The sequence below is a fragment of the Myotis lucifugus genome, unplaced genomic scaffold, assembly GCF_000147115.1.
Source record: "Myotis lucifugus unplaced genomic scaffold, Myoluc2.0 scaffold_44, whole genome shotgun sequence".
Taxonomy (NCBI): domain Eukaryota; kingdom Metazoa; phylum Chordata; class Mammalia; order Chiroptera; family Vespertilionidae; genus Myotis; species Myotis lucifugus.
This window is the reverse complement of record NW_005871092.1, coordinates 1,033,401-1,056,340: the sequence shown is the minus strand read 5'-3', so window position 1 is coordinate 1,056,340 and position 22,940 is coordinate 1,033,401. Positions and strand designations below refer to the sequence as shown.

The 22,940-nt window shown below is 44.5% G+C and overlaps 1 protein-coding gene across 1 annotated transcript in view; it reads left to right on the top strand.

The window, feature by feature from the left end:
- Window positions 1-22,940, top strand: part of SORCS1 (sortilin related VPS10 domain containing receptor 1) — a 290,995-nt gene that overhangs the window by 119,141 nt on the left and 148,914 nt on the right. The window contains exons 4-5 of the mRNA XM_006088177.3: window positions 2,637-2,795; window positions 18,022-18,095. Coding sequence (XP_006088239.1) covers window positions 2,637-2,795; window positions 18,022-18,095 — 233 coding nt within the window. The remainder of the gene's footprint in view (window positions 1-2,636; window positions 2,796-18,021; window positions 18,096-22,940) is intronic.

The following is a 22,940-nucleotide window of genomic DNA, read 5'->3' as shown; positions in this document are numbered from 1 at the left end:
TGTGAATTTAGGTGCCATATGAACATCCCTGTTTAATGCATGCAAGAGATTTTAATGGAGTCATGTATGTGAGTTGGTACTTAGCAGTTAGATGATGGCTCCATGCCAGCCATCCAATGCGGGAACCCTATCTGCATGGTAAACTCGAGACAAGAAAATGATAACTTTGCCAGGACTTATGGTGAGGAACAGTGGCTTGACCGGAACATGGATTGAGAGGTATTTAGTCTCCAATTTTGTGTGTGCTTTCCATCTTGTCTGTACGCACCGGCAGCCGCAGTGTTACACTGCCTGCCCCACATCCCTCTTCTCCTTTTCCAGAAGGGAGGTTGAGTGTGGTCCCATGCACCAAAAGGTTGCCAGTTCAATCCCTGGTCAGGGCACATGCACAGGTTGTGGGCTCGATCCCCAAAAGGGAGCATGCAGAAGGTAGCCAATCCATGTTTTGAGATGTTTTGCTCTCGCTCTCTGAAAATCAATTTTAAAAATTAAAAAAGAAAAAGGAAAAAGAAGGGAGGTTGAAAGAACAGCAAGGAGCTTTCAATTATCCCCACCTGACATAAACACGGTGCAGGCTGAGTGTGTCAGGTGTGCAATCCTCATGTGACATTTGCAGTGACATTGCAGGACACCACTTTTGAAGATGATACTAACTATCCCCCCAATTTTTTCTTTTTTAAATATGTTTTTATTGATTTCAGAAAGGAAGAGAGAGATAGAAACATCAATGATAAGAGAGAATCATTGATCCCCTGCATGACCCCCCTGCCTCCCAATGGGGATCAAGCCCACAACCTGGGCATGTGCCCCTGACTAGAATTGAACCACGACCCTTCAGTCCACAGGCCAATGATCTATCCACTGATCCAAACCAGCTAGGGCACTATCCCAAGGTTTTAATATGACTGCCTCCAAGTGCTTGAGAAATCTCAGTGTGTTTGCCTGGCACTCTACTCTTCTATGACATGGCTCTGTTTTATTTTTCCTTTCTCTCTTGCTCTTCCTATCCTAGAACTGCTGCCTCCTCAGCTGGTAATCTTTAAAAACCCTGGGCTACAGTGATTTCTCTTCATACAGCCACACATTAAGCACATCTTTCATGCTTCTCCGAACCAAACTCAGAGAGTGTCAATTAATACGTTGATGGGGAGGAAGTCAGCAGGTAGCATTAAGGCCACCTGTCAGGAGGCATTAGATGTGCACTTTGACTGAGTGAAAGGAACCTGCAGAGAGTGGGGAATGAGGTACTTCATCACACATTCCTAGAGGCATAGCATGAGAGAATAAAAAAATCAGTGTTCGGGCAGCTTCTCCATCGTGTTCCTTTTGTGGATTGTTCATTACTGCTCTGACCAAGATGAACCACCCGAGCGAGAGAGTGCAAAGCAGCTGACACTATTAAGTTTCCAACAGTCAGAGCATAGTCTCTTGTAGACAGGAAGACGACTGATGGGGAGATCCAGCTACTCTTCTCAGGGACCTCCATTCATATGTGCTCACACGGTGCCTGGCATGTTTCTAGGTCCATGTGACTACTCTGTAAACTCTTCCCATTCATTCATTCATTTGACATATTTACTGAGTATCCTATATAATAAAAGGCTAATATGCAAATTGACTGAATGGCGGAACGACCGGTCGCTATGATGCACACGGACCACCAGGGGGCAGACACTCGTCACAGGAGGTGCCCCCTGGTGGTCAGTGCGCTCCCACAGGGAGAGCGCCGCTCAGCCAGAAGCTGGGCTCATGGCTGGAGAGCGCATCAGCGGTGGTGGGAGCCTCTCCTGCTTCTGAGGCAGCGCTAAGGACCCTTTGGGGGATGTCTGCCGAGGGGTCCCAGACTGCAAAAGGGGTCCCCCCTGCAGTACATGAATGTCCTGCACCAGGCTTCTAGTATAATATAATCTAGGTCTTACTGTAGCTGCTGGGAACACACTTATGGGGGAGGAAAATAGAGAAATGTAAACTACTTCTATTCTCATGAAATTTAAGTTCTAGTAGAGGGTATGTGGACAGTAAACAAAATAAATTAAGTAAATTATATAATAGGATAAAGTGGCCTTTGTACAATTCACAGAGAAGGCTGTAGAAAACCCAGCCTTTGACACAAGACTAACAAAAAAATCAGGCTAAACGTAAGATGACATGGGATATTGTTGACATGAACAAGAGGCCTGTGCAAGCAAGAAAATCCTGTGAACTCCATCTCTTCCCATGTCTTTCCACCTCTCCAACAACAGGTGTTACAACTCTTGCTCTTTAATCTCCCCTCTCCCCCCCCCCCAAATTAAAGTAAACAAGGCAAAGTAGGTCAGGGGAACAGTGGGAAATAGTTCAGATGAAGGAAATAACTTTGGGGAAAAGAAAACATCCAGGAGCCATATCGAAGCAAAGAAAATGCAGTCTTCTGTTTCTCTCTCTTCCTTCCAACTTGTCCTGCCTCCTTCATTCCGTAGTGAATCTCATTTGATGTCATTGGGTCAAGGTAGGAGAGCCACCCTGACAGAGTGCCCAGGTGTTCCTTGCCTGCCCCTTTTCCCTTCCTTGTCAAAATGTTAGCTCATTGTTACGTTTTGGAAATTCGTAAATCTAACTTCCTGTTATTATCTTTCCCCAACAATTCTTTGCTGCAGATTATGTTACTCACGGACCCGGAGATTGAGAGCAGTTTGCTGATCAGCTCAGATGAAGGAGCGACCTATCAGAAGTATCGGCTGAGCTTCTACATCCAGAGCTTGCTCTTCCACCCCAAGCAGGAGGACTGGATTCTGGCGTACAGCCAAGACCAGAAGGTGAGCACAGAACCTTGTTTGAGACAACAGTGCACGGTTCTCCCGGGAGAAGCCCCTAGTTGATCATCTCCACACTTCTTCCCCGTGACCAGTTTTGTTCTGTGCAGTCGCCTGAACCGGGGGCCTGTGGGACAAGAGGCAGCACAGCGGGTCTCAGGTCACTGGCTTGAGCTTGTAAACATCTGACCCAGCACACAAGGGAAAAGCCAGACACTAAGGAACTCAATGTGGAGAAGCAGTTTTTGTTTGTTTATTTGTTTGTTTGTTTTAAATATATTTTTATTGATTTCAGAGAGGAAGGGAGAGGAAGAGAGAGAGAAAGAGAAACATCAATGATGAGCGAATCATTGATTGGCTGCCTCCTGCATACCCCCTACTGGGGATTGAGCTCAAAACCTGGGCATGTGCCTTTGTCCAGAATTGAACCCGGAACCCTTCAGTCCACAGGCCAACACTCTATCCACTGAGCCAAACCAGCTAGGGCAAGAAGCAGTTTTTAATGTAGATGTTTCAGGCCATTAGGAGCCCCAGACGGTCATGGAATTCGAGAATGAGTTTTGTGTGTGTCAAGAGGTGATCATTTTTCTAGATGAAGACTCAGGATAGGTTTTTTAAGACACTTAAAAGGAAGGATGACCCCTCCACCCCCCTGCCAAAGGCTAAGAACACTACGAACTTTCTAAAATGGTGAGAGGAATAATAATAATATCCACAGAGAACATCATTCAGAAACAGGTTATCTCAGGACTTTTCATCTCTTGGTGGTTGGATTGAAGGAGAGTTCCACTTTTTAAAGAAAGCATTGAATGAGGTTTTGCTATTTAATCTCTCTCTCTCTCTCTCTCTCTCTCTCTCTCTCTCTCTCTCTCTCTCTCTCTGTGTGTGTGTGTGTGTGTGTGATGTATGTGTATATATACTGTGGAATGCATACTACAAAATATATCATGTACCCTATACTACAGATACACTATAAAATACATATAGCCCCTGCTTTTCAGGACCTTACATTCCTGGTAGAATGTAAGGCTACCAACATAAAATGCAATTAAAATAAAATGAAAAAGAAACAACATACCAGTATACATTGGCAAATGGGAGAGAGACTCTAGCCATAGAAGCCAACAGGAACATAGGGAGATATTGGAATATTGTCTGTGAAACGCATGGCTCAGTGAAGTCATTCTTAGAATTCTCCTTAGAGGGCTCATGTGTTAGAAATTATACATATCGGGCTTCTGTGAGTGAGGAGGATGCCCTCGGGTTTTATCTGGAGAGCATGGCGATGCGTGGGGTTCTTCCTGAAGGGGCAGAAGGCTGGAAGCACCTTTCCCAGGTCTCTACTGACAGAGCATTTTGTAGGAAGCAAATTAAAATTCTCGGTATTGCAGTTTTATTCATGCTGTCCTTCCTGCCAAATGGAATGCACATTAAGTCTAAAAATAGAAAAGATTTACAATTAGGAGTCGTTTCCTCTTGAGCAGCCTGGCTGCCCTTTCAGCAGAATGTACAGTTTCGTTTCCAGAGTCAGGCCACAGTGCATCTGGTCCCGGATGGCGCAGTGGCCACGGGCGAGGCTGAGAAGCTCCAGACACAGAATATTAGTCATTTTATCTGCTGCGTTATTGCGTTTTATCTGGCAGTTGGTTAATTTTCCGCGAGATGCTAGAGGCACAGCAAAGGCCAGATTTACCTGGCCAAGGGAACCCTGTGCATCGTTGCGATCCTGTGGAGGAGATGCCCCAGGATGTAACCCTTCATGTCCCAGCACTTTAAGCAGTTCCTCCTGGATCGCGGTGGTAGAGTGGGTAGCACTGGAAGAGGTAGGACCTCCGGGCTGTGGCCCCAGCTCAGCCACTCACAGTGAGCGCTATTAGTGTTGGCTTCCTTTGCTGTAAAATGTGTTCATACAGAGGAGTATAATTGCAGGGGCACTTCCAAAAAGATTGGGAAAAAAACCATGAATATTAAAGTCCACATCCATTTGAGGTGTTCTGTATGCTGTGGTGTTGCTATAAAATCACTCTAGCAAGGAGCATAATCCATCTGGGGAGAGAAGATTAAATACACATGAGTTCACCCATAGTCTAAGAGAGGCCAAAAGAGCATGCCCTCATCCACATTTAATAGGTGCCCAATCAAGGTAGCTGGATGGATTATATGAAATGGGCAGCCCACAGTGCAGGAGTGATGATCTCATGAAATTATTTTACCTAGACATTCATGAATATGTCATATTTCTTCGGGGGGCGGGGGGCGCACTTACACAAGAGGAATGTCACAAACACTAATACAAAGTTAGAAAACCCCTGTTTACAGGATTGTGAACTTGACTATTTGGCTGAAACTGAAATTTGGTAAAGTTCATTATACACTTCTAGAACACAAGCTCGATTATTTTTCATTGTATTGGCTATTTGGTTGTTAGGCAAAGTCATTTTTGTTCTTCTCAGTAGGCATCTTTTGAAAATGTTGGTCAGTGGAATGATGGGTTCAGAGCTACAGATTACAAAAGTTAATCTGGTAGAAATATCATAGTGAATTGTGGTAATACATGGTCAAAAGCCAGAAGTCCAGTTAGGATGATAGCATAGCTATTATGGACTGGACCAAAGAGTATCTTGTGATCATACACCAAATAAACTCTGTCATTTAGGAGCTGGAAGAAACATTAACGATCTTTGCTCTGTAGAAGCTAACCAATCTTCCCACAGAGAAAACCCACACTTTGCTACCACATGTTAAAGTTCAATAAATGACAGAAGGCCTTACGTAGTACTTGGCAGGAGTCTCATATAAGGGTGCTATCTTGAGATGGGCAGATTTCTGTTTCTCCAGGAGAGAATGAAGGTGAAATCATGCTGGAAGAAAGAGGGGTAACCTGCTGGTGCAAGGAGGGGTTGGAGAAGAACGCCACATCTCAGGGCTTGAGTCACAGAACGAGGAGTGGGGCTGTAGCCATCGGAGGAGCCATTAGCTAATGGGGTTGGCTGGAAGTCAAGTGGAGAGAGTCTGTGGCCACGCAGGTGGGTCAGTGATATGGAAATAATAGCTGGCGATTACCCATGAATCAGGGAGCTTTTAACAGTAATGAGATGCGGCCCTGAGCACCAAGGAGGGCCCATGCTGGTGTTGGCAGACCAATGACCATGTTTGCCCGGGAAAAGGAACATTGATTCTTTCACGGACTGCTCATCAGTTTTTTCTGTGACAGCTGCTATTGCTGCTGCCACAAAACTCCCAGCTCTGAGCTGAGCCTCAGTGCTCGTTGTCTCTGCTGGATGCTGTTTTACACCCACGTAAGGTGGACAGGATTTTCAGACAAAAGGTACTGTCTCTTAGAAAGTATCCTGTGTAGGTGGCAGCTCCTTCAGAACTCACCCCCGAGCAGAATCCTCCTCTCTTTTTTCCTTGTGTGCCCCTCCGAGTCCACGCAGGCATACACTCCCACCTTTGGATACATCCCACCTTCGTTTCCCCCTTACTTCCCCGCCGATGCCTTTCTTCCCTTCCATGAATGAGACCTGCAAGGCCCTGAGGACGAGCACAGAGCATGGATCGCTGGCTCCCAGGATGGAGCCCATGTGGGCTGCGCTGTCCTGCTCCATTTGCATTTCATCTTGAAGGCCTGGGGGAGGCTTTTTGATGTGAGCATTTTAAGACACTCCAAGACTTTGTTGAGCAGATTGTCCGTTCTGGCCCAGGATGCAGTTCTGCTGGCCATCAGTTCCATAGGAAGCCAGGGTTTTTTTGTTTGTTTGTTTTTCTTGTGTGTGTATTTTTCTTTTTTAATATTTAATCAGAGAGAAATGTGTATGGCCAAATGCCCTCAAAATCCATAAAATATGGCTGAAGTCTTTTCTCTTAGAGAGAGACATCTCTCTGTGGTAGTCAGGGTCTGGGAGGTGGCCAAGAAGTAAACATTTTCTTGAATTGGCATGTGCTCTCCAGGCCCCACGGGGATGACTGGGAGGAAAAGGTTCAGAGCCTTTTCCATTTGAGGTTCCAAGAAAAGTAGCTGGGGCCCTGGCGGGTTGCTGAGTTGGTTAGAGCATCGTCCTGATACACCAAGATTGCAGGGTCATTCCCCAATCAGGGCACATACAAGAAGCAACCAATCAATGAATAAATAATTGGAACAACAAATCTATCTCTATCTCTATCTCTATCATCATCTCTATCTCTATCTCTATCTCTATCTCTATCTCTATCTCTATCCCTATCCCTATCTCTATCTCTATCTCTCTTCCCCCCTTCCCCCACCCTAAAATTTATAAATAAATAGATTAACTAATGAAGTAAAATTAAATTAAAGCAGTAGCCTGACCAAATGGGAAGCCCAATTGAGGACTTAGTATTAGAAATAGGAGCTGAGTTTCTTGGCCTCTGATGGGTCTGTGTGAGGAGGTACCTTTGGAAAGCCCTGGAATCTCAAGCAAATTAACGTGACAGGCATTACAGACATTTTATACCCAATGGGAAGAGGGATAGTGATCATGGAAGGTCCCACCTCTTATACTTCTTCCAAAGAAAAAGTGAACCACTTATTATAGGAGTGCCAAAATCTTTATTTCTGTACTTTTTTTTATCTTTCCATTTAAGCTGTAGAGAGACCAAACATTCTGCTCATTTATTATTATTATTATTTTGGTTTCTTTGCATTAGGAAATGAAGTGAGTGGGAGGATGGAGATAGAGTTCTTCACCTCATTGCCAGTCCCCCCCCCCCATCTTCTTGCCTCAATACAGAAAACCACCCAAGGCAGGCTTAGCAGCAGGCTGAGTCTGCCAGATTACATCTTTATTTTAATTTGGCAATAAAGTAGTGTACAAACTGTGCTATAAAACACTGCCTCCAACAGCATCTCTCAGTCTGTCTTAAACACCTCACTAAACATGATGTGTTGGGAAACATTTGAAATGAGAGAAAACAAAGCGCAGATGTGACTGAGAGAAAAAAAATAGGAGAAAAGTCCAAGGATGTATGTATACTTCAGCTTTGCCGGCCATGCTGGCGCACGGGGCTCCTGGCTGCTCTGCTAGGGTTGGTTGTACTGGAGGAGTGATTCGTAAAGGAAGGGAGTGGGGGGGGTCCTGCAACTTTGTGAAACCGACATGGACACTCCCAGGACCCGGGCAGGTGGGGAGCTTGGGAGGAGAGGCCCAGTGACCTGCTGGTTCAGGCTGGCAAGTCCCCTTGGGAGGCCCTGCAGAAGGACCTGTGCCTCTGACCAGAAGCTGGAAGGACCACTTTTCTCTGTCCCGTGCAGTGTGCTGCTTCTCCCCATGCTGACAGATGTGGCGGTCCATCTAGGCCAGGGGTCCTCAAACTACGGCCCGCGGGCCACATGCAAATACAAATATTGTATTTGTTCCCGTTTTTTTTTTTACTTCAAAATAAGATATGTGCAGTGTGCATAGGAATTTGTTCATAGTTTTTTTTTTAAACTATAGTCCGGCCCTCCAACGGTCTGAGGGACAGTGAACTGGCCCCCTGTTTAAAAAGTTTGAGGACCCCTGATATAGGCCATGACCTCAGTTCCTACACAGACAAGCAAGAAATCCCACTGGACAGAGTGGCTGAGTCTGGGCTGTGGGAAGTAGAGGCAGGTGTTCATTCAGAGGAGGGAGGGGTGTGGCGAGCTCCAAGCTGTTGTTCTTGCCACTGAGGATGGCTCCTCCAATGTCACTGGTCCTTCAGATTTTTTTTTTTTTTGAGAAAAGTGATTCTGCTTTGTTTGAAATGTGGTACTCTTTTATTTCTCAGTGTTTACAAAATTTAAAACAGAAATGGTACAGGACAAGGGAAGCTCATCTGCCACCTTGTATTAGTCCCCGAATCCCTTTTTTCTTTTCCTTCTTTCTTTCCCATTGTCTTTATTTTTCTCCTGGTCACGGGTTGCTCTGTCTCCTTTATTTCAGGAGATGTGAAATCATTTTGTGATTAAAAAAATCCATCCAAATGAGCTATCAGTTCTGTGGAGGGAGTACAAAACTCTTAAGACAGTTTGGTGGGCCACCCTTCATTCTGGGGCAGTTCTGGAAAATTCACAAGTTTATATTCTCACTTCTTTTGGAGCTCTGGGAGTCAGCAGTAATACCACCCGCGCACCTGCATGATCCCTGATCTCCTGTATGTTCCAAAGAAACAGGTTATGAAAGAAATAAATCTTTAAATTGAATGTGGGCCTCACCTTCAATATTTTGGTATATATGGCTAAGATACACATAAAACCAGAACATGGTTTTAAAGGGGGAAGCATGTTTTGATTTGGAGATTCCTAGCACCCATAATTGAAACACAATATTAACAGTCAGCATTCTTTTTTTAAAATCTGTTTTATTAATTTAGAGAGAGAGGAAGGAAGAGGGATAAAAACATCAGTGAGAGAGAAACATTGATTGACTGCCTCCTGCACACCCCTACTGGGGATGGAGCCGACAACCTGGGCATGTGTGCTGACCAGGAATCAAAACAGTGAACAGGAATTGAACTAGTGACCTCTTGGTTCATGGGTGAATACTCAACCACTGAGCCACACTGGTCAGGCTTAATCTTTCTTCTTTTGCCTGGATCCTAAGAGAAGGGTATTGCTTATCATGGCTTTTTGGAATGCTGGGCATTGCCTGGGAAGTAATGACTACTTGATAAGGAATAGATGCCAATATTTTCCACAATCAGTCATTCTGGTTTCTCACCACGGATTGAAAAAATGGCAAACTCAGTGAGAGCATCAGCTCTCTACTCTCTCAGGCCCTACTAATGGCCCTGTGACGCTCAGCAGTCACTTAATTTTATACTTTCTCCAACTGGAAAGTGGAAGTAATAATAACAGCACCTACCTCTCCCAGGACTGTTTGAGGATGCTGAAATAACATACATAAAACACCACTGAGCCTGGAACGTAGCAGGCATAGATGCTACCCAGTGTATTATTCAAAGACCTGAGAGATAACCAACCCAACCCGGTATGGCGTTGCTGGATTTAGACACAAGGCTGCCTTCACGGTAGTTCAGTGTCTTTTCAGAACCTGAAGTTAGAGGCACTTTAGTCAACGTGCAATGCCTTCTTAGTCACTAAAAGGTACCATGAATCCAGAAAGAATGGAGCAGGGGAGATAGGCAGTGCTCAGGAAATATCATTGATTATAATAACAGTAAACCATTATATATTACAGTATTTGTCTTCACAGTAACTTCATTGGTTTTTGAAGACACCTAGCAGCCCTTTAATGTCAAAGGGCTAATTGAAATAAAAGATAAGTGGCTCCTTGAAACTCACACCCCCTGGGGATATTCAAATGATTCCTGCACAAGCACAAACACTTAGGATCTGCCTAATGCCATCACGTTTTCCCAAGGCCCTGCATTAAGTAAAAAGGCACTCAGTTATTTATAAGGAATACGTTGAGCATTCTTTACCATGCCGGGTGGCAGGATTTCCATGTGCTTGAAATTTCCCAATGTCAGAGCTGATTTCTAATCTTATGCATATATACATAATTTAAGTATCCAAATACAAAACTGGCGATTAGAGTGGAAATCAGGGAGCTTGCTAAATGTCAACCCCAATGCTTGTTTATAAAACAAATTTTCGAGCTGAAATGCCATCATATGCAAACAAGGAAGGCTTGTGTTCACCTTAGAATCCTTGTTTAACCAGTTTGTGTCATTATTTTTTCAGTTGCTACCTTGAACAGTTGGATCCACCTATTCCTAATGGTTTGAGAGAATGGGCTGCAAGAACAAGGACTAATGGACAGTTGAAAAGGACTAATTGGTATTCAGGCTTGGACAGGCACAACGAAGCTATTTAGTAGCTATTGAAGCTCTGAAATAGATGTACATTTTTGCCTGTGCATCTTTTAGTCAACTCTCTCAATCCGGTCTACCCACCACCCTTTGTCTGAATAGATTAAGATGCCTCCTTAATCCATGCACTAGTGGGAAAGTTTGAAGGACATTTGGCCTCAGAACATGGATCTCTTTCTTAAATGCGTTCAAGGGATGCCCAGAAAAATGCCTATCTCTAAGGCTGGCCCTTTAGAAATCTAGCAATGCTCAGGGTTTCTTGCCAAGAGTAGTCGCAACCAAGGATGTTGTCGAGGAGGGGAGTGGTTTTGGGAGAAGGAAGAATAGGCACATTTTGTGAATTTATGTCTCTATTGTTTTCACCTTCTTTATATATATATTTCAGAGAGAGGAATGGAGAGGGAGAGAGAGACAGAAACATCAATGATAAGAAAGAATCATGGATTGGCTGCCTCCTGCATGCCCTTCACTGGGGATCAAGCCCACAACCCAGGCATGTGCCCTGACTGGGAATTGAACCTCAACCTCCTGGTTCATAGGTTGATGTTCAACCACTGAGCCACACAGGCTGGGCTTTTTTCACCTTTTTTAAAAATTAAAAATGTTATCTTGCCAACCTTCTACCTTCATTATAATAGGATATTGGAAGTGTGGATTACACATGGCACACTCAGTGTACTAAGAGACTCAGCGCCCCAGCCAGGATCTCAAAGCTGCCAAGAGGAAGAGAAACCCGAAGTCAGGTGCCTTCCTGTCCAACCTACCATGTGGTGCCCATTCTAAGAGCTGAGTTTCACAGCAGAGGGAGGGCTGTGGTGTGATGATCATGGTCCCCTCTGACAGGTGCCCACTCTAAGAGCTGAGTTTCGCAGCAGAGGGAGGGCTGTTGTGTGATGATCATGGTCAAGGCAGGAGAAGAAGGGACAGGGCGGGACCTGTGGCCAGAGGAAATGGCCCTGGCTGGCTGCCTGGCATCCATCAGCCCCTTGTGATTCATCTGACACCTTGAGAGATACAGCACTGTGACCTTTGTGCATCTATGCCTCCAACCTCCTCCCGGCTTTAGTCCCAGGGCTCTGCATGTACTTCTCCCCCTGCTCAGGCCAAGTGAAGGGGCTTTCAGAAGTGACCTTCTCTTCTCCACATCTGGTCAGATTTATTTTTACAGTTTAATTTTGTTTATTTTTGTTTGTTTATTTTTTAAATAGTGATCCTTTTTATTCTTCTCATATCCAGGGGCCCTGGCTAATTCAAACACTCATCTCTTCCCTGCCTGGTTGCAGTCACCTTCTAACTGATTTGTCACTCTGTTCCACTCTGAACTTTGCTGCTCTGTTAATTTGCTCAGACTGACCTGTTCACCCTGGAACAGTGTTCTTCTACATCTTCATATTGAGAAATTGGGGAAGGGAGGTATTGTGTTTTTTTTAGGTAGAGGGGAAGGGAGAGGGAGAGATCGAAACATAGAGGAGAGAGAAAACATCATTGATTGGCTGCTTCCTGCATGCCCCCTACTGGAGATTGAGCCCACAATCGGGTATGTGCTCAGGCTGGGAATCAAACCAGCGACCTCCTGGTGCGTGGGACAACGCTCAACCAACTGAGCCACACTGGCTGGGCCATACTGAGAAATTTTAACTGCACTCCTAGGCCCACCTGGAAAGCTTTGGCAGATTTCCAAATTTTCCTCTCCAACATCCACCACCATAGCACTCTGAACCAAATACTTCACATCACTAGGTCTGTGATATATCCTGACAAGCTAGCTTTTTCTTTGAGGAACTTATATCTGGTGGGGATAGGGGTGTTGGTCTGGAATGGTTACCATGATTTTCTCTCTATCCATCCCTGTACCCACCCACCAATGAAAAGGCTCATGTCAGCATTTAGTGAAGTTTCATGAAATTATCTCAGGAACTAGAGAATGCAGCTTCCCCTCGGAGTGATTTGTGGCCTTCTCCTTCCCTCTGTGGAGGCCGGGGGAGGAAAGAGCTTGATATTTGCCATGCCTCAGGCCCGGCATTAGGAATTCATCTGAAGTCCTGAAGGTACCATCTCTTTCTTGCTAAAAAGAAAGCAGTAACTTTCAGTGAGAAGTGGAGAATCATGAGCTGGATGAGAGCTCTGTACCCAGACCATCCCCAGGGCAGCGTTAGGATGAGGCAAATAAAATAGAACTGGCAGGGGTTTCTGTCAGCCTTTTCAAGAAGTGCAATTTGCAGGCCTCCTGCCTCTAAAATGTGAAGGGCAGAGAAGCAAAGAGGAAGGAGCAGGAAACCTTAAAAAGAGCCGACAGCAGGAAGTGTTCCACCGAGGTGGATGTGGAGCGTCTTGAGGAGCCTGTGGAGGAGACCCAGCGACCTGCCTCCTGCCTGGGGAAGGCGCCATGGGGAAGTTTCTGGGGAACCACTTCCAATCCCATCAACCAAAGGCGTTGCCGTTCTTCCCTCCTATGCAGTTGTGTCCTTGGACCAATTTTCTAGCTGCAAAAGAAAGTGTCTAATGAGTTCCTAACAGTCTGAAAGGAGGGGCTGTACTGATGCAGCTTAGGGACATTGAGAAGACGTTCCAGCCGGAAGATTGTGGCAATGGCAAGCTTTCGTATCAACATAAGGAAGTTGAATTTCTCTTCAAAGAAAGATGCTAAGAGGAACTATCATACCCCCTTCTCTCGCCCCATCTTAATCTGCTGTAGGTTAGAAATCCTGAGCAAAGCCGACGAGTCTCACTCTTTCCCAGCCCCCAAGCTATGCGGTGTGTCCCCTGTGGCATCCCTCTTTCTGCTCCCTTGGGGCCTGTGGCCCTCATCCAACTTGCAGCTCTACAGGCCTCCTGAGTGTGGCCCCCGAGATGACTGAACAATTGGTTAAAAGCTTAAAACTAACCTTGCCCCGGCCCGGTGACTAAGTTAATTGGAGCGTAGTCCTATACACGAAATGTTTGCGGTTCAGTCCCAGTTCTTAGTGTGTCTGGGAGGCAATTGATATTTCGTTGTCACATTGATGATGTCTCTCTCTCCCCCCCGCCTTCCTCTCTCTAAAAAAAATCAATAAACATATCCTGGGGAGAATATTAGAAAAAACACACACAAAAACTAACCTTTGCAATAGCATCCTCTGCAATCAACTGTATTTTTTATCTACTCTCTTCTTATAGCAGACAAAGATAGGTGGCAAGAAAACAAGCCAATGTGAGAAATGTCAAAAAAAGGAAAACCCTCATTAGGAGAGGAGCGTAGCAGGGAGGGGAAGAGCTGACCGCCCCAGCCCAGCATAAGGACAGAATGGAGGGTTAGGCCCTGAGGCTGCTGGTGGATCTTGGGCAGAGCTGAGCCTCCGGTGTGAGCTTATGAGTTCTATGTACTAAGGCAAGGAAGGGCCTCAGATAGTTTGGAATGATTTTAGGCAGGAAGGATTTTCTGCCTTGGTTCCTTCTTCCCTCCCTTTATACTGTTTCTGCTCCTTCAGTCTTTTCCTCATTATTTTGTACCAGGGTTATTAGCAAAACAAAACACCACCCCTTTCACGAATCACATTCTGCTGTTCATGACCAAAGCTTAGTAGGTGAAAATTGCTCTTCTAAAATGGTTCAGATGCCCCGTTGTCCTCTCTGAGGTCCTCTGCAGGCTCAGCATTGCTGGAAAATGCAGTTGCTGCTGCTGTTGATGCAACAGACATTGATGGTAGTCCTGATGGTAGTTCTCAGTTCTGTGTTCTGACAGTCCTCAGAGCTGTGGAGCCCAAGACATACAGGGAGGGATGGAAATCTTATGTAGGTGCTGATGACTCCATGAAATTTGTTGTTGTTGTTAATCCTCACACCAGGATATTTTCCCATTGATTTTTAGAGAGAGTGGAAGGGAGGAGAGAGACAGAGAGAGAAACATCCATGTGAGAGAGACACATAATTGGTTGCGTCCCACACAAGCCCCGTCTTGTGCCAGGGATTGAGCCCGAACCAAGGTACATGCCCTTTGACCAGAATCAAACCCAGGACCCTTCAGTCTGTGGGCTGATGCTCTATCCACGGAGCCAAAAGAGCTAGGGTGACTCCATTAATTTTATTGAAGGACATTGAGTCGTTCTAACCAAAGCCTTCTACTACTGCCCAGAGAGTCATTGGTAAAAGTCTTTGATTTCATTCCCTTCTCTGTGGAGAACTTTTCTGTCAGACTCTGCAGGTTTAATTAACACATTAACTTTTGAATGGCTCGAGCCTTTTTTTTCCTTTTCTTGGTAGAACACCAGGCTGGACTATTAACTTCTCAGGGGGCAAATCTGTGAAGTGGTATGTGGAGGACACAGAGCAGCTTTGTGTAGGGGATGAATGAATATACAAGAGCTGCTTGCTGCAAATCCTTGGGAGTTTCAAAAGTGCTGATATTTATAGTTTTGTTTGTTGACTTGTGTAAGTATAGCCCTCTAACTATGAATCCATGGAAGCAAATCTGAGTACTTTACTTGGTAGAATCATCACTAAGAGATTTGCATGGTGCTCAATTGATACTTTTGCCCTGTGATCATCTATGTACTAGGCACTGAGCAGGTCAAGAGGGATGGGATTCCTGACATAAAAGCTTTGTGACCTCCCATCAAAGACGTGGGTGCGGTCTCAGATAGTTTAGGGTGATTTCTACATAGGAAGGAATTTCTGCCTTGCATTCATAGAAGACTCTCTTGAAAGGCTACTAAGAAAATTAAATATAAACATGTGCCATGTAGTTTTATGACATTTGTTACTATACCATAGTTCTTTGGACATGAGGCCACTATGGATTTCAGTGTGTAGGAGAGGCTTCACGGAGAAGGTGACCTTGATCTGGGCCTAAACAGACCACTGGCAGTCACTGAGGTAGGCACATCCGGAAGCCACCCCTGCCAGAGTGGGCAGCCTGAATGGAGGCATGGCAGCGGGGATATGCTCAGGTGTGGATGGGAAGGAGACAAGGCAGAGGGTATCTTGTGAGAGAAGAACCCGAAAAGGATGTTACTGAGCTGCCTAAGAGAAGCTTGGCTTACTGGGTTACTCGGTATATTCACTGCTTGAGGGGCCTCCGGATGCTCACAAATAACACAGCAGCCCCTGGAAGAAGATAAAAACAAATTTTATGGGACATACCTGACTGGTCCCTGGGTTTGAATCCAAGCCTGGGGGATCAATTTAAAAAGACATAGAAGGGAAAGAAATACACACATACAGATGCTGGCATCTGGCAATTCCTCATGGAAATGAATTCCGTGTGGGAGCCTGGATAGCAATCACTTGGTGTAGCCATCTGATTTCTCAGAGTTTATGTATGATCTTCAGCATATATGTGAATCAGCCTTCACACGGAATTATTATTTTAAATCACCCTGATGCTGTGACACTGGCATAAATCTTTGTATAGAAATATAAATATTAATATATATTTATATATAGACAGAGGCATACACAATGGTGTGCGCTATGTTCTCTTTAAACTCATGCAGAGCAGTTCTGGGTTTTAAAAAAGATAAGAGTAAGGGGAGAAGGAGCAGCAGAAGTCCCAGATCAGGTGCTTGCTGTTGACCTAGCAGTCTGCATGTTAACGTGCAAGGTGTTCAGGACTTGCTGGGATTACAGCGCAGGACCTGGGTCCTCTGGCTACTTGGGTTTGAATTAAGAGTGAACGGTGCCCTCCTCTGTTATTTCTATGAGGGGAGCTGTGTCTGCTTCTCTCCTTCACACTCTTAAAATGAATCAGGCATGAAATGTGCCCAGGAAAACTTTCTTCCCCAGACATAATGGGGCAGAAAAGAATAATAAGACTTGAAAGAAAGAAGCCACAGATTCTCCTTGGCTGGGTTCCAAGTGCTGTGTAGTTGGAGCCAATCGAACCGCTTGCTTTAGTAGCCAGATATCTCCGCTTTTTTTGGCTGTAGGATGTGTTTTGATCCAATGGACACAATGGTGTAGGAAGCTTTTTCAAGGGTCAGTGCTTACTCACTAGAGCTGCCTTGTTCCTTGGACATGCCGGGCGCATCTGCAGCCCTGGTGAGTCACTTGGTGAGTCATTTGACTCTTTGTTGAGTGCTGGGGCTGGGGCAGGAGGACAAGGCGGGGCTAGCAGGGTCCTCGGTACAGTGACTCACTATTCATTCACTCTGGGATTTGGCAAATGCAGTGGTGGGAGTTTGGAGTTTGTGAGTGGGTTACAGACCAGGCATATAGCAGAAAGACGATGTTCCAAATGATATTTTTCAAGACAGCAGCCAAGAGACCAATGGAAACCAGGATGCCTACAGCATTAGGAATCTCTGGGCTACCATCAGAGGATACTTGCAGAGGCACAAAAGGGTTCCATGGTGCTGCAAAGAATATCGGAGAGGAGCAGGGGTGTCATGTGAGCAAGGAACAACAGGAGGTAGGAGAAGAAAGACATTAGGAGGGATGGAACAGTGGAGGGTTAGACCCTGTCTCCTGAGCAGTGTTTCTATGCAGTTGCCCTTGGAGAGTGCTTACACAGTGGTGCACATGGACTTGAACCATTACCGGCTATATAACCATCTGTAAAATGGTCAAAATAACTTCATATATCACAGGGATGGGGTATGGACTAAATGAAATAGTACACGAGAAGCATTTGGATGACTAAGTAAGAACTTAGTCAATGCGGGCTGCTGTTGCAGCCTGAAGTTCTTCTGGTTACTCTTATGAAGACAAACATTGGCCTCTCTTGCCTGCAGGATATGTTCTGGTCTCCCTAACTTACCATTCAAAGCCTTTTCCAAGTTGCCCTCAACATTTTCATCCAAACATATCTGGATAAGCCAGGCTTATTCATATCTTGTCCCTGCATATCTCACCTCTTTGTCCTATGTTGTCCCCTTTGTGAGTAATGTTTGTCCTATAGTTGTCAGTTTGAATGCAGCCATTCCTTCTGATCCCAAGGGAATCTCTACAAGGTCTGAAAAGCGTCCCTGATTGGCTGCTGAGCCTCCTTCCTCGGCATCCTTTTATCACCAGCTGCTAATGCATCTCTCATGATTGTAGTCAGAGTCAGGTTGCATCATCTGCTCTTTGAGAGCCAGGACTAGACTTTGCACTTCTATGTATCCCACACAGGCAGTGATCCGCATATGCTGGGTCAAGTGGTTTGGGCGAGTTTTTCTCCAGGCAAAATGGGGTATGAATCTCAGTCTACTCTACTATTTAGAGGGCATGCGATTTCCAGCAGGTCACTTAATCTTCCTGAGCCTCAGTTTCCTCTCCTGTAAAACGGGGATATTAATATCTGCCTTGCAGAATGTATGGGGGGAGTAGAGGTGATATGTGGAGCATTCACCTGGTCTGTGGCAGGTGCTTAATAAATGGTAGGTGCTCTTATTACTGTTACTGTTCTGATGAACTGATGTTTGTGTATTCAGTGGTGCTAAGTAATTTCTTTTCTCTGCAGTTATACAGCTCCGCTGAGTTTGGGAGAAGGTGGCAGCTTATCCAGGAAGGGGTTGTCCCCAACAGGTTCTACTGGTGAGTCTCGCTTTATTTTGGACCGTATTAAGATGTCACCTAGTAAACAAGCACTGGATTCTTGTTCTCACCCGGAGCTCTCACATGAGGTCTGTTCTGGTTGGGATAGGCCCACAGCCCCCTCGGGCAGGACCTGGCACTGGTGTAGCAAACATGTTAAGGGGATATTAGAGATGTATCACAGATTACTTAATAAACCCCAGAAAGATGACTGAGATTAGTGAGCAGCAGGGGCTTTGGAACTGGTGTTTGGATGAGACTTGTGAGGCAGACACTTAACATTTTAATAGTGACATTTATTACTGAAACCATTATGCATGCATTTTTTTTACATATTCAAATAAAGCTTTTCATTGTAAATAAGTAGGTCTTGTTTAGTCTAAAAACAGGTCTTCCTCCCACTCCTGATTCCAAGGTTTCTAGACCTTCTCCTTATCATATGGGAAGCAACCAATATTCTTAATTACTTATTTACCCTTCCAGAATGTTCCACGAATTGCCAAATATATTCTTAGCTCAAGCTGCTTTCACAAAAAGATGTAGACTGGGGAGCTTAAACAACACATTGATTTCTCAGAGTTCTAAAGGCTGGGAAGTTCAAGATCGAAGTGCCGACATATTTTCTTCCTGGTGAAGGCCAGAATGTTTCAGAGAATATGGCAGGATACTGCAGAGGGTGCCTTGGTTCTGTGTCCTCACAGGATGGAAAGAAGGAGAGGGAGCACTGTGGTCTCTCTTCCTCTCTTTATAAAAGCACTAATCCCATCAAGAGATGTCACACTCATGACCTCATCTAAACCTATTTACCCCCCAAAGACCTCATCTCCTGGTACTATTACTTAGGGAAGTGGTTCTCAACCTTCCTAATGCCACGACCTTTTAATACAGTTCCTCATGTTGTGGTGACCCAACCATAAAATTATTTTCGTTGCTACTTCATAACTGTAATGTTGCTACTGTTATGAATCGTAATGTAAATATCTGATATGCAAGATGTATTTTCATTGTTACAAATTGAACATAATTAAAGCATAGTGATTAATCACAAAAACAATATGTAATTATATATGTGTTTTCTGATGGTCTTAGGCGACCCCTGAGAAAGGGTCGTTTGACCCCCAAAGGGGTCGCAACCCAGAGGTTGAGAACCGCTGACTTAGGGGATTAGGGCTTCTACATATGCATTTGAGGGGGGCAAAAACATTTAGCCATAAATTTGCATTGACATAAATGTTAGCTTACACACCCTGTTCTGCGCCTTTTTTCTTTGTTTGTATGAGGGGATGCAATTAACAATACATGTCATCATTTTTTTTTAATAGTTAAGTATCATTTTCCTCTAAGGATATAGATTGGAGGTGAAGTCTAGGCTTATTTAATGTACAAAAATAGACTGTGTATATTGGCGGATGAGTGCAAGGGGGAAGAGAAATATGTATGTGATAGAGAGAAGATAAGGGGAAGTGAGGAGAGGGGAGGGGAGAGACAAACTGCAAAAGAAAAAGAGGCAGAGAAAGTAATATAAGTATTATTAAACCACCTGAGCCCATCTTCCTGATTACACTAGAGATGACCTCCCTCCATGGCCATGTTGACTACAGGTGACAAGAAGGGGAATAACACAAGCTCCTTTGGCTTTTGTGTTTCTATGGCCTAGAAACACAAACATTCTAGTGTAATTTGACATTACATGACAAACTCCTTGGAATTTACGTCCTAACCCTGCCAAAAGATGTGACTCCTTACCCGGATATATCTAATCTGCCCATCGAAAAGCCACTGAGGCTGTTTCAGACGTTTGCTGCTATAAACTGGGCTATAAAGCACTAGCCCAGAGCAGATTGTCAGTATGCCTTGTTACGTCATTCATAATCACAGGGGCAATGACCTTTCCGGAGCCAAGGAGCTTCCTGCGAATAGGACAGTGACAGGTGTCTCCCTTCATGCCTCCTGAAATCACACTGCCTCCCATCAGCCTCTGGACTTGCATGCACTTCGAGGAGGAATGCATTTTTCTGTTTCTCATTTTCAAACACGGCCCTAAAACCCCTGTGGGAGTTGAAAGCCAGAGACGTGCATTAGAGAAATCTCTTAAAATGCGTGTGAAACTGCCTGAAAAAATGAAAGACAACCATTTACAAATAAACTGGTCAAAGATAACACATAGAGACTTCTGTGTGGAATATCTTTTTCCCCATCATAAAAATACAGCTATAGCCCAGCCGGCATGGCTCTAACTGTGGTTCAGCATCGACCTATGAGCCAGGAAGTCATGGTTCGATTCCTGGTCAGGGCAGTTTCCAGGGTTGCGGGCTCACTCCCCAGTGTGGGGTGTGCAGGAGGCAGCTGATCAATGATTATCTCTCATCATTGATGTAGCTATCTCTCTCTTCTTCTCCCTTCCTCTCTGAAATCAATAAAAATATATTTAAGAAAGACATTTTTAACCGAAGCAGGTTTTTGTGCCTAGAAGCCATTCCCCTCTTCTTGTTCAGGAGTGGCGTGAGAGTTGTTTTGGAGTCCACATGGGCCTCTCCCTTCTCCAGGAACACAGCCCTAGCGATCCCTGAGTCTCCCTCCTCTGATCCTCACTTCTCTTTGTCTCTTGCTCTTTGTGTCCCTTATTCCTGAGACACTGCACCTCTGTGTGTTTTGCCTGGAAATTATACAGTCATTTTAGTAAAGAGTGGCCATGGCTTTTTGTTTGTTTAGTCTCTCTTTCACTTGGTGTTATATGTGCACAGAATGGCCTCGGAAAATAAGTGAAGGCCTACATGACTGTGGTCCTACTTTAACCTAGAAATGGAGTTGGTGCTTTGCCAATGAGAAGGTGTGAGGGACAAACCTTTCCTCAGGTCCCCCTTCCCACGTACTGAAAATATCTCCACGTGAACCCAGCACTAGAAGGCAGAAAGTTACAATTCATAGAGCGCTGAATAGAAGTGTATTCCTACCCAGAGGGACAAAGAAAAGCATTGACTAAAAAATTGGACAAGGCAAAAGGACAGAGATGAGAATATTTCCCATGTAGGTGGCACATGGTACACAATATTCCATGGCTCACTGAAGGTCTTGTTTCCACACAGCATCACGAGGTGAATGGGCCCCCTCATTGCTTCAGCGGGTGCTAATTGCAATCCATTCTTGTCTATTCTTTGAATGAGGGTCTTCTATCTGAAAGCCTGGTTATTTATGGAAGCCCTTGTAACCAAATGTCATAACGGGACCATCTTTATAAAAACTTTACACATGGTTGTGTAAGAATTCTAATCCATCTGTCTGATAAGTAGAATAAACAGCACCCCTCCCTCTGCCTTGGGAAACAGAAAGGTACATCTTCCCCATTCAAGCCCTAACAGTGTGATCAGCTTTATGCAAAGCTATTTAATCTCCATAACAATTTTATGAAGTAAGCTTTCCATTATCATCATTAAGAGATGGGGAACCTGTGGCATGAAGAGGTTAAGTAATTTAGCCAAGGTTACACAGCCAGAAAGCGACACAGCCAGGATTCAAATACAGCTTGTCTCTCTCCAATATCTGTGCCCTACCAATCCAGTGCACTCTGTAGCCTCTGCCTGTTGGCCTTCTCTTCTGGCCTGGGGCAGTGAGCCCTAGAAATCAGGCCCATTCAGGCAGATGAGTAGAGAAAACCCAAGGCTCTTTTGACCACCATGCCTGCATGTGTATCTCTCCGGCTGGTCTTGGCAAATGGACCCTGGGTGTTCTTTAAGCTCGGTTGTTTTTGTCCAGAGAGGGCATGAGACCTTGTGAATTGCACAGTGCATAAGACTATTAATGAAAATCTCTTGGTCTCTGTCCACATGGTCTGTATTTTCTGACTCTGTTCAACTTTCTGGACTGGCAGACAAGGTGTCAATCAAAGCAATATATGTTAGACCTACTGCTGGAAACCAGTTAATTCAAATTACATAGGAACTTTGGGGATGTCTGGGATTATTCAGAAGGTGTAATGCAAAGAAGCTCCTTTAATAATTTCAGCTTGGAGCCTGGTTGTGGGGGTGTGGAAGGGACTCAAGGAAACTTTCTAGTGCTAAATTGAGTTGTCACCCTGAGTAGTAACAGCATTTCCCATAGAGAAAAATGAAGATCAATGGACGTATTTTCCTCATCAATTAGTACATTTGAGATATATCTTTATTTTGGGTGGCATTACTATTGCCTGAAAGTAGTCATTGGCAATTATAAAATAATTATAGAATATGAAAGCTTATTCTTATACTATCTCAGTGGTTGCTGTTAGTACTACCATAGCTAACATAAATGTAAGTATTCCTCTAAGAAATACAAATTGCTTCCAAAACCAAGTTACATGTATAGGGTATATTATAAAACACAATATCACCCTTCAGAAATCAGATATATTGGGAGGCAGTACAGACCAGAGGTTAGGGGGCTCAGAGATAGGAAGTGTGAGTTCCAGCTTTGCCATTTGCTAAGTAACGGATCACGGGGTAGTTCCTTAATCTCTGTGTGCCTCAGTTTTGTTATCTGTGAAGTGGGGACAATACCTACTTTATTAAACTAGATGTTTCTTCTAAATTGGTTATATGCTTGGCACCTAAGAATTGTCTTGAGTGCCCACTGACTCATTGTAATAATATTATTAAGAGTGGCTGACTCTCTACATCTATCAGTTTTATTGGCTGCCTTCTCAAGTTGGCTTTCCTTAATTTGTGGCAATGAGGAACATCATCAGCTTTGACTCCCTATCAGCCCAGTCTGCCTCTTCCCCTCTATGTCCAAGGATTGAATCTGAGTGGCCTGGCTTGGATCAGGGTTATATAAGGTGATGCATTACTTGTTTAGATCAGGCACATATCT